Raw genomic sequence first — 12,442 nt, forward strand, 5'->3', positions numbered from 1 at the left:
TGTAGAGGGGTATGCCGCTTTGTGTATGTGTTGAAGGACCATTTGGGTGGTAGATTTTAACGGGGGAGACTCGCATGAGATGCGAATAAATAAGTCTCCCTCTTGCGCGTTAAACACAACCACTATAATACAATTACAGTATCACTTAAATTGATCAAATCGATGCATAAGAAGCTACTAAACAGTTTGCGATCTTTAAATATTGATTTAAGTCGGTGGTGCATAGATTATCAAAATCTCACGGCGAGCTTGGATAATATTTTGCCATTAAAGTTTCAAGAAATGAAGATAGCACAACAACACCATTTTAATATAATTTGGAAGAAGCCACATTGTTTTTAATCAACTATTCAGTCTATTCTATCAGAGAAACTAATCTTTATATTGATTGTGGTGGAAGTTGAAACAAGTTTGCGAGCCTTAAATTTCACGAACTGTACGAAAGTAGATGTCATGGTCTCATTAGAGCTTCGTCACTATACGGAACAACTGCTACCTTCCGTTTGCTGTGATATGTTCTCACGAAGAAAACTAAACAGCACTTGTAACTCCACCGATTCACTAAAATCTTGTATAACAAGTCTGCGTAGCAATGAAAACATCCATGTTCTACGGCCGATCATTGCATTCGTAGTCATTCCACCTGACTCCCAACCATCAATAAACTCCTTTGACGGTCAAGCTCGTATACTCTCATTTCACCCAAGAATTCCAGTATTTCCGAAGTCTGTGAGAGCTTTAGGTGTTTTGTGAATCCTAAAGGTATTATTCTAGAGTTTTCGATTTCATGCCACCATTCAAAAACAAACCCGCCCAGCCCCCTCGTCGAGCTAGCAACAAATTCAACTCAAACCCATTCACCATCAACTTGCTATACATACAGAAGGAATATTTCATAGAACTTCGGATCCTTGTCAACATCTGAATATATCAACCTCCCAAGTCCTGAATCTGCGTTCTAGATCCTATTTAAATAGATTTGGTCCCACTCGGCCACTTCCTCTTTTCCGGGCTTTCCTTCGACCGAGATAGACGTCTCGACGACTTTACAACCAGAGCACTCCATTCCAAGATTCAAAGTCATCATCCGAGATAAGATTATCACAGATATACATCTCCAAGGTAAGCAGATACTCTTCCTGAGCCCGTTTCCACCTAGGATTAGTTTTGGCTGAGCTGTTACAGTAGTATACACGTAAATCACAACACAACCCGAAACACTGAGAGAATCACACCTGTAAGTACAGCTTTTCAAATTCACACAGATCAGGCATGCATCCCTTCTCGACGGCCGTTTGGCCTTTTGCACCCGATTCCTAAAGATCCATCACCTCATTAGAGATGCTAAATAAAATGGACTTGTTGGTCTAGTCACGTGCCTTTGATTTAATCTAAAATTCGGGGAGACTTCAGCAGGATCGAGTATCCACCAACAGCAGCAACTTCACAAAGTCCTGGGATTCGAATCAGTTCCATCCATTGACCGCCTCTCAACTCCCTTTGCCCTCTTCCTCTCTCTCCCCCTTGCGCACCCCGAATATACGGAGGTCTTCGACTGCAAGGATTGGAATCCGGACTGTCGGTGATTTCAGCCAATCACAACGACGCATACTTGGCCTTGTAAGCGAGTAGTAGTCGGGTTCTCTCAATCAATGCGTTTTCTTACTATCATCGACATTTCCTACTACCACCATTGAGATCAATTCGCCCAGCCTCGGTCAGTCGAGACAAAGATCTTTCCGAAAAGGTGCGGATTATTTGATGGTCAAAATATCACCCAGACCTCGCGTTTTCCATCGATACTGGACTTAGGTCGTCCGTCTTACACCTTTTCCAACCACCTAAGCAGACTTCATCAAACCACCACCACCCCAACAACTGCTTGTCAACACTCATCCGTCTCATCTGTGTAGCTTTCCACTTGTATCATAGACTTCTTTAATATTTTACAGCTCCTCGCAAGCATCCTGCGCTGTTGTCGCGATGGCTCCAGAACTGCGTCGGACTCGTCACGAGACTTTTGGTACTGGGCACCAGGAGAGCCGCGAAACCAGAACACCAACCTACGGAACCAGATCCTCAAAGCGCAAAGTATCAGAAATAAATAATCCTGATTCGTCGCCATCTGGGTCCAAAACTTCAACTCAGTCATCTCAAAGTTCTTTGGATGAGGTGGAACCAATGCCGCCTCCCGCCAAGAGAAACCGGAAGTCCTCACTTGTGGCCCCCAAAACCCCAGAAGAAGAAGAGATTAATCCAGATACTTTGGAAGTCCCATCTGTCATTGTTGACGCACCTAGTACTACTGGCACTGATGAAGATGAACCCATCCAAGAAACACCAGCCACCCCAAAATCCACTAGAGGTGGGTTTCGGGGCCGGCGAGGTGGGCGTGGAAGATGGGGATGGGGATACCGTGGCGCCAGAGGGGGGCGTGGTGGATCCGGTGCTGGTCCAAGAAGTACGCCGGCTACTGAATCTTCACCATCTGCACCCAAAGCTCTTCGAGGCAGAGGTGGTCATCGGGTCAAGAAGTCAGACAATGCTCGAATCCAGGCGCTTTACCATCGCCGAGCCGCACTCAAACACCAGTTCAAACAAGTCGCCTTCTATCAAAAGGCTGCCTTGATATCAATAGCAGAAAAGGCATTGGAAGCTGCTAAATTCGACCCTAATTATCACAAGAATTTCGAGGAATTCAATACGACTACTGAAGCGTTGAATGATGTATACAAAAACAGACGCAAGCAGCTAATGGAAGAATATGAATTGAAGGAAGCCTATCTCATTGGTTTGAGAGACAAGAACAAAGAGTATGCGGGGAGCCAATATGAAGTAAGTTGCCAAACCTTGCCTGAGTTTATCAGATCTAACTAGTACGTCAGGCTGCCATAGAGGAAGTAGAAGAGCGGATCGAGGCGAAGATCATGGAGAAGGTTGACCACATTTATAGACAGTGGGCGAACTCAAGTACCGTAGATGAGACTCCATTGTACCGTGGTGTAAGTGACTTCGCTTTTGACAGTGGACTGAGCTAACATTATATAGGAGGTGGGAAAGGTTGTGAAAAGAATTCCACGGCCGACTCCAATGGTACATTCGATTGCTACTCCATACAATTATGTAAATATTGCCCGCCCACCATGTTCTGAATCTCGCTAATATGCTTAGACTTTTGTGGATATCAAAGATCCTGACCAGTTTGAGGACCTTCAACACCATGAGATTAAAAACTTACTGGAGCAACATCCAGCGGATCATTGGCTGTCTATGACTAAGCAGCAGCAAGAAGGCTTCATCTCAAAGATGAAGAAGGCTGCCATTGGTGACAAGGGGAGGAAGATTAGAAATACTAAGGGTAGCGCACTCTACCAACCCCAAGCAGAAGTATTGGAAGTGCCAAACGCGCTTCCTGACTTGATATCTGCCGCACCAACGCCTGCGGAGGTCTCTGGAGATGACACCGAAACTGATGAGACGGAGTCCAACGGAGAAGAGCAACCGACTGATCAATATGGGGTCAAGGTCCCTAAGAAACCTATTCCTCGCAATGGTGAAATACCACAGAACAGGATCGTTTCAGACATGCCCGTGGTCTTTGAAGAATATGAGATTGGTATCCGCAAGCATGTATACCGAAAAACCAATAAGAATGACCAGACTTACCTGGGCATGGATGTTGATCCTAACCCGAAGAAGGCTCACTGGGATCAAAATGCTAGCGGGTACAATTCGGCAAAGAACAAGAAGGAGGATCTCGATCAGGAGATGGTTCGAGCTTTCAAACTTCATCCAATGTATGGCATGCCGCTACCACAATCAGTCAATCCAGACTACGACGAGTGCGAGAACGCGCCCTTCAACGCACCCACAAATTGGGCGGAAGACCTTTCACATACGGAGCCAACCGTCTTGATCGAAGAGACTGCAAGGACTGCCGATGACCTGGATGAAGACAAACAAGTTTTCCTCACTTCCCGATCCTCATGGATCCTGAGGAGCAAGGAGGAGTGGGAAGAAATCATGCCCAGATTCAAGATGTCGTCTGTACTGGCTGGTATAGGTGCACTGGACCGTCCAGAACCAAGACCGGTTGTTGTGAAGAAGGAGGAGTCTGTCCAGCCTGAGCCAGTCCCTCAAGTCATTAATTCCGATCTTATCGCGGCGGTCAACGAGGCAGCAGAACTTAAGAGGCTGGAGGCTATCAAAGCGGCTACCATCGCACCACCCGCACCACCTCCACCGTCTACTCGGTCCCACGGATATGATCCGGTTCGCGATACCACATACCGAACCCCATACTCTCCCCGTCAACCGGTCCCAGCTCCTCTTCCTCCTCCGCCTCCGCCTCCGCCTCCACCCCGTACAGAAAAGCTCACGGCACTCGCCGACCTTGCCGAAAGCCGTGGGCCCATTGCACCCGCACCTCCGCAGGCATATCACGCCCATCGCAACAGTTGGGGGCCACCTGCTCCTCGCTATCCACCAATGCCACAAGCGCCGCCAGCTACCTACTTTTCCTCGTTCACGCCTGTAAACGCACCGTACGGCTCCCCACGTGCTGTTGTGCCTCCTGGTCCACCGCAAGGTCAGTTTAGGGAACTTAGGCCTGCACCTCCACAGCAGCCGGTGCCTCAGCCGGGGAGGCAGTGGTACCCTAGACCTCCTCCCTACTCACAAGAGCGTTAGGGGGCTGGTGAGATTAAGGCGTGGGGTGGGAGGAATGATGGATGTATAAAAGTTTTCTCTTTTCATTTGTTTCTATATTTTGATGGTGTTACACATCGCATGCACGGGACACGGGAGCATTTTTGGGGGAGGGTTATTTCAGGCATTCGTTAAATGCATCGACCTGTATTGTATATTGTTTCTTTTGTTCCTGCGTGTAGCGGCATTCATGTCCTTCATGGAGTAGAGGCGGCGTTACGCATTATTGGAGATAGGTTTTGTCAATGCAAGCAAGGATTAGGCTGAATTGCATTTTCTACTAATATTGGAGTGAGATGGAGTGAATTGATTTCAGTTCAGTTCATTTTGGTACGATCAAGGTATTACGGGGATTTTGGCTTCCAGGCGATTTGTAGAAGCAGAAGTATTGTAATGTAATTTACTTACAATGCCAAAAAGGCTAGAACTCAATCAAGAACCCATCTAGATATTCCTAAGGTATATAGATAATTCGTATTTCCCCTCTCCTGTGCTATAAATTCGGATTCGCCTCTTGAAAACCCCTCCATGCAGACGCAGGTACGAAAAGCAGCCCATCCCATCCATTCCTTTCCACACAATGGCCTTCCCATTACGATCATCGACTCACTCTCCCTCATATTCTAATCTTCACCTTAGAACCAGTCACATTTCGACTCACTCACTCCGATACAGCCTCTTCTCTGCGCCACCTCTCTCTCACACTAGGTAGGCCTGAGTCACTCTCTGGATCGGACCCCTGCTAGCGCCCCCGCGATATTCGCTTCTCTGAAGGTTAAGAAGAAGAAGCTTGCGCGAAAAAGCTGTCGACACATTTCAAAGCAAACGCACAGCAAACCAACACGTCGCTCCTTCCTTTCACTCTGATTTTTATTTACATCCAATAAGGGGCATTATATTCGAAGTCAAGAAGAAAGAGAGATTCAGCAGAGATGGCGGTCCGAGCACAGTTTGAGAATAGCAATGAGTTTGTTACCCCACCCCACCTCCCCTCCCCTCCTTCACTTCCGAAGCAATGCGGATAGAGGAGTACGTGTGCATGTATGTATATACATACATATGTGTATATATGTGTGCGCGCGCGTGTGTGTGTGCATGTGCATGTATAGATGACAGCCTGGCTAACAAATCGTGTCCGGAATAGAGTCGGAGTTTTTTCAACCCTCACGAATTCATATGCGCTGGTGGCTGTTGGCGCGAGCGAGAACTTCTACAGTGTGTTTGAGGCTGAGCTGGCAGATGTGATTCCGATTACGCATTGCACGATTGCGGGGACGAGGATTATTGGACGGTTGACTGCTGGGTATGTTCTTGTCCTAGTTTTCCTTCTTTCTATATTCCATGCGAGGAAAAGGTTTGGCTTGGGAGGAGAAGAGAGAGGGATAGGATGATGTTTGGGGGTAAAGAAAAGGATAAATACTGATTCGAATACTTGGGGTAGGAACAAGAAAGGTCTATTAGTACCAACCAGCACAACGGACCAAGAACTACAGCATCTGAGGAATAGTTTACCGGACGGTGTCAAGATACAGGTATGCACATGCTCTCCCTTGCCCCAGATGTTCAAGTCCTTGCAAAAGAAGATCAACTGACAAACGATGGGAAAACAGAGAATAGAAGAACGCCTCTCAGCACTCGGCAACGTAATCGTATCCAACGACCACGTCGCGCTCGTGCACCCCGACCTGGAGCGCGAAACCGAAGAGATCATCGCCGACGTGCTAGGCGTCGAAGTCTTCCGCCAGACCATCGCGGATAACGTGCTCGTAGGCTCATACATGGCACTCTCGAACCAAGGCGGCATCGTGCATCCCAAGACCAGCATCCAGGACCAGGACGAGCTGAGTAGTCTGCTGCAGGTGCCCTTGGTAGCCGGTAGTGTGAATCGCGGCAGTAGTGTGGTGGGCGCGGGCATGGTGGTCAATGATTGGCTGGCGGTGACGGGGCTGGATACGACGGCGACGGAGTTGAGTGTTGTGGAGAGCGTGTTTAGGCTTGGGGAGGGGCAAGGCGCGGGGGCAATTAATACGACGCATAAGGATACTATGGTTGAGTCGTTTTATTGAGGGGTTGCGTGAGGGAAAAAAGAGGACTTGTATGATGCTTGGACATGGCATGGTATGGTATGGTATGATACCTTGAGCGCTACGCTCGCTCGTATGCTTGGCGTGGGCGGAACTTTACTTTACTTTACTTTACGGACTGCTTCTTTGCGAGGCGTTTATGGCCGTAAAAGACGAATAAGAAATCCTTTGACCCGCAGCCCCCTTTCTTTGCGTGTGCGTGCTTGCTTTCTTTCTATTTATATTGACCCCTGATATGTTGGTTTGGTCCAGTAGTATGCTGGGAGCCATATGTATGTGACTTGTGAAATTATTAATCATGAACGCCGTATAAACAAGCTTTGTATAATGTATTTGAAACAAATAATGCTACAGTCGAGCGACTGGACGAGATGACCGTTTTTACATCTCTTTTCTTCGCCTTTTGCTTTGCTTTGCCGTTTAGATGTGAATGGAGATGTATACGTGTTAAAAGGTGTATCTTGCCGACAGTCTGTGATTTATCCCATCTGTGAATCTTTTAAGCGTGAAGATCTTAATTGTGATTCTCTTATGGCTGTGAGTGGGCTCGTTCGTCGTGGGGATGTGATCTATAAAGAATGTCATGCAATGCAATGATTAGTGATAATGACTTGAGTAGGAATCTAGTAATCGCTTTGTAGAGCTGATGATGATGTCCTGCAAGCCGTGGGCATTTTATTTTAATGCTGGTGAATTGATGTATGTGTGTGTGAAAATTCTGCGTGTCGCGTGGTGCGTTTTCATCTGATGGGTGTTTAGGGTTGGGTTTTTAGTTTGTGTGATTTACTGATTGACCGACTGTAAGTACAGATGGGCATAGTAAGGGTTGTGGTTGTATTTTTGAGAAGTGTGATGTTACATGTAAGGGCTTCGAGATATTTTGCCTTGCTTGTGATATGTGCGTTATATTAAGTGATGAGTACCGTAGGAGACCTTGTTTATGCTGTCTGTCAATGCAGATCAAGGGGTCTGTTGTGGCGAGTTCAAGTGCCTCCTAAGCAAGAGCCCCTCGCGTTTTGTATGTCGATGTAGGCTTGTGATGAAATTTGCACCGCTGAGTATGTGTTCTGCTTCAAATAGGGGGCTGATGATTCGATTCGATGACGTGATTGTTCGTGTGTTGTAGAGAGTGCTGTTGTTGAAAAGGGGGGGGCATGTTTCAGTGATAGAGACAAGTTCTCATCTTGATTTGACACTTGTCTGTTGTCTTGTAGAAAACGCTGCTTCGCTGGTACTGTGGAGAATTGGATGAAGGAGGAGGTGGAGGTATTAGTAGGTGCTCAAGTCGCCCAACCACGAAGTTTGAACATTTCCTACATAGCAGTACCTATATGTGTATGTGGATGCCGGCCTATGTTCCTGTTCGTAAAGCTGGGGGCTACGGTCATGATCGCCTTGGTTTTGACGAATGCGTGTCTATCCTCATTGCTCAATCACCGCCGGTATCTCGGAGGGCTACTAGCACTCGCCCAAGTACAATATCTCCTCTCATCGCTATGATACCTAGCGCTACCTACAATATGTGCTTCGTTGGAGAAGGTTTGAGATGGGGGTGCCGTGTTGAGAGTGCTGTGCTGGTGGTGCTGTGGTGTGCTGGGAGTGTTGTGTTAGAAAATAGTCTCCTGGGAGTGTATTGCCAGGAGATGCTCGCTGTGAGGCGCTCTGCTGTGAGGTGCTGCTTGATAGATGCTCCGTGTGCTAGGAGGCCGCTCCATAGGTAAGCAACTGTATGGTTTGAGAATATGAGGGCGACCACCCTGGGGCAGACTCGTGGTACCTCTTGCGAATGATGGTAAGTCGTGGTTAGGTAGATGAGACTGAAGAGGTTCCCAGGCTGCTCTTGAACTTGCTTGATACTCCGCCATTTCTGCGAATGGCCTTGAAATGCGAGCTGTGTTTTGCATGGTTTGTATCATCTTGCGCCGTAAATAGGTAGTAATGGGAGGACAGGGCGAAAAGTCGTAAATAATGTGCGTCTGCTGTCTTGCTCTTAGCCTCAAGGTTCGTCCTCTCCGATTCCAATAGCAATTCGATATCGAATACTAACCTATGTATCATGAACATGCATTATTAACAGCTGCGCACCATTTTGGACGGTGTTGAGAGGTTTCCCTACCTAAAAGTAAATATAAAGGAGGTCACCTGATGCGCCTGGGTGAAGCCTTCCTTGAGCATCGACAGGTATGGGAAGGAATAACATATGAACAGACATAGGAACCTTCTTCGACTCTTCGAGTAACAGCAACCACTATTTTCTTCAAGGTCACAAAGTTGATGGAACTGCTAGAATTCAGTCTATTATCTATCTGGAGTGGACATACCAAGCCGACGGACGACCCCCAACATTCCGATGAGCATTCCCATCAAATCCAATACTTCGATCAAACCTTCCGAAACATTGCATTGCTGCCGCGCCGTCGAGGCCAATCTGCCCCCACGCATCAATGATACCGGAACATCTATAACACGAATACTCGCTGCAGAGGACAGCCCAGCAACACTTCCCGACGAGCATCAATAATATATCTAGCTTGCCTCCTCTGCGCGCGCTGGACTTTAATAGATATCCTCTCAGCATCGCTCAGTAACCCCCTTCGGCATCTGATCTCCTGCATTGACAACCTGTTCAAGATCAGCATCGTTCGAACTCTTCGACATCAGGTTCTCCTACCTCAAGAACCCTACCAGAATCAACATTGCTCAAACCTCCCCGTGCATCAGCACCTATCCAGAAGCAACACCGCTGAGATACCCTACCTCGAAGCTTCCTCTGGAAACAACACCATCAAATCCCCCGACGGTGATCTCAGCTCCAGTCACATCGACAGCATCAACTGCCCCTTTGATGTCGAGCTTATTCTCGCCCACATCCCCAGTATTATTTACAACACCATCCACCTGAAGTCGTTGTCCGCCAGCGCTTCCAATCGGGAGTCACAACTGCGCCGGCATCATATTCACGCTCATCCCCTCTTTGGCCCTCAACTGGAGCGTTGGAGCATCCATCGTCAGACGAAGGATACACTTCGTATTCCAGAATACCAGGTCACTCAATGGCCCTCATACCTGCCTCCACGTCTTTAATACAATGGCTCAAGACGAGGTCAATAACATTTAAGACCGTTGCCGAAGCCATCCACTTCGACTTGGTACCACTATTGACCTTTGCTTGTCATACAACCAGGCGCTCTCCGCCCGACTTCCCATCTACAGCGCCAGCAGAGGCATCCGACTTTTCGACCGTATTTATATCTTAAACGCCGAGATACAGAGCCTCGACTGCATCTTTAGACGCTTGATCACCAACTTTCTTTGGACTTCGTCTTCAATAATGCATCGAGTAATCGAGAGCTACACTCAATGCCTCCTTTCACGAAGCATCATCTACGATAGAAGATGGTTCACCATCAAGAACAGAAACCATAGACACAGACGTCGGGTATATTGACCTGTCGCCTACGGCTGTCCCCAAGGGTACGACATACTTGCAGGATTGCAAGGAAAGCGCAACATGCTTCTGATAATGATGCCCAGTACCATGCCTGTTCACAGCGTGCTGGATGACCCTCGGCGTGATATCATTCATACTATCCTTGTGGCTACTTATAGCGATGAGAAGACGACTTTCTTGTCGCTCCTGCGCCGCCGCTGGATTCCCATGATCAAGCACTGGGTTCCTGAACGGCGTTGTGCTATGAATAGTTCCTGAACCTGTCCTTGAATCACGCTTGCGTACTCACAGCATGGTATCGGCAGCGGGAGACTAGACCAGACTTCTCGCTCACGGACGAGTGGGTTGTGAAAGCCTGTCAAGGTGGCAGTGGCAGTATCGCTGAAGTTCCGAATTGATGTAGCACGATGTATATTCGGTATGCCCGTGGAGCCCTCGAGGGGCACTTGGCATGTCAAGGCATAATGACTAGTCGTTCCCGGTGGTCTCAAAAGTATATGTCTCCGAAAATACCATGCTTTGTGCCGGAATCGCTATTACATAAACGTCCACTAAAGGCACGGCTTCTTGCGACTGTAGAGCATGGTGCTTGCAAGACGCGCAAGAATACACTCTAGCATATGATACTTACATTGCTAAGCTTCAAGACCCCGGGGATGTTGATCATCGAGGCAGAGGTAGAGAGTGAAAGGTCCTACGGGCCAAGACCAACCGTCATTGTCAGATCGCCAGAGAGAGGGAGAGAAGGAAGACTACTTTTCAAGCTCGTGGCGACCTCCCTAGACCCAGGATAGGTTTGACTGAGCCAGCGAAGCATGGCGTAAAGGTCGTACGAAGAGCGACTTATATGCTGCCCCAGATAAATACCTCACCAAGGTGGAGGGTAACCTTTCCCCTGATCCGAAGAAGCATCCTTTTTGGTACTTGGAGGAACATCCAAATCTCACGCCCTCCTTAGTCTCAATATATGAATGTCTATCAGCGACAATGCTATTTGTTGTCAATGATGCGGGAAGTCCTTTGGGTGTCATCAGCGCCTGTTTCTAGACCAACTTAGCTGTCGAAGTCGAGTATGAGATAATCGAAAGGATCCGCTGATATCCCAATTTGATCCACATATGTTAGCATTTGTTCAACAATGCTATTAGAAGACGCTTTGCTTACCTGGATCCTGAACATTGTTCTGGCCATTCCCGAAGAAAATGCACCTCATGCTCTTTAGGGACGGCGACTCCTTCAGTCACAGAATCATTTGTTTCTAGTCTCGCATGTGAGGGGGTGATAAGAGAGCTGGTACGAAAAGATTTTATTGCTAGGGCATGACTCTTCTTCCGAAAGGAAAGGGAAGAGCCAAATCTTTGTACAAATGAGGTTACTGGACCGGAAGAGCAGTAGATCTGGCTGAAAAATTGCAAAAAAGACAAAAAGCCTCGCCAGTCGAGACAGCTATTTATTTACCTTGCTACTCTTTGGCCGGGCAATTAGTTGGAGATCTGTGCTCAATCGACCTCAACAACAAAACAAACTCATCCAACCATATCCTAAGAAACTAACTCCTCTCTTGAGACGACGGCTTCCTCATGCCGCCTGCTCACGATCACGACGCAGCGCATCAGCCACGAAATCAGTCTGCTCATGAGACATCACAGGAGCCGCAAGGATAACCAACGTATGACCCAAGGTAGTCTCTACGGGAGAGTTCTCAGGAGCCATAAGGGCAACCAATTTAGGATGCATAGGAGCCTCGTTGGGAGAATTGTAGCTGCCGAGGGGGTTGACTACAGAACGTGTCAGCGATGTCTTTGTGGAGTAGTTGCTATCATGGACCAAGAGAAACCTCGCAGGAGGTGAAGTGTCACTGAGGCCTTGCTCATCTAGGCCAGCGATTTTGCTAGGCTACCAACTATCTATGCGACGATATCTTTGGAATGGTATCTTCGAGGACCTATGGTAGCTGGCGCGCAATGCCTACTCAAAGATGGATATTGTTCGCTACCAGCCCCTTGTCCTCTGTCGGCCCATTGATAAAAGCTTGCGGGTACCAGTTACACTGCATTACTTCTATAGGAAGCTTGCCGTACTCTCTTACCCATGTTGTTTGCATGGACTGTAGAAGATGGGAAATGAATTCGGGGTAACTCACAGTCACGACAGTCGATCTCGTCACCAAAGCAAGAGCCGAAAAACACCCAGCCCAGAT

The 12,442-nt window shown here is 47.7% G+C and overlaps 2 protein-coding genes across 2 annotated transcripts; both read left to right on the plus strand.

Annotated features, from left to right (window-relative positions):
• Positions 1–1,983: 1,983 nt before the first annotated feature.
• On the plus strand, positions 1,984–4,689 carry LHYA1_G002523 (uncharacterized protein; the record flags this gene model as incomplete). The annotated part of the gene is made up of 4 exons (XM_031147499.1): positions 1,984–2,835; positions 2,886–3,002; positions 3,049–3,123; positions 3,172–4,689. 4 exons carry the CDS (start codon positions 1,984–1,986, stop codon positions 4,687–4,689), a joined length of 2,562 nt encoding a protein of 853 aa, XP_031008871.1.
• Positions 4,690–5,639: 950 nt separating this feature from the next.
• Positions 5,640–6,773, plus strand: TIF6 (Eukaryotic translation initiation factor; the record flags this gene model as incomplete). The annotated part of the gene is made up of 4 exons (XM_031147500.1): positions 5,640–5,674; positions 5,852–6,010; positions 6,149–6,239; positions 6,318–6,773. 4 exons carry the CDS (start codon positions 5,640–5,642, stop codon positions 6,771–6,773), a joined length of 741 nt encoding a protein of 246 aa, XP_031008874.1.
• Between the last annotated feature and the right edge of the window lie 5,669 nt (positions 6,774–12,442).

Source organism: Lachnellula hyalina (genome assembly GCF_007821495.1).
Source record: "Lachnellula hyalina strain CBS 185.66 chromosome Unknown contig00011, whole genome shotgun sequence".
NCBI lineage: Eukaryota > Fungi > Ascomycota > Leotiomycetes > Helotiales > Lachnaceae > Lachnellula > Lachnellula hyalina.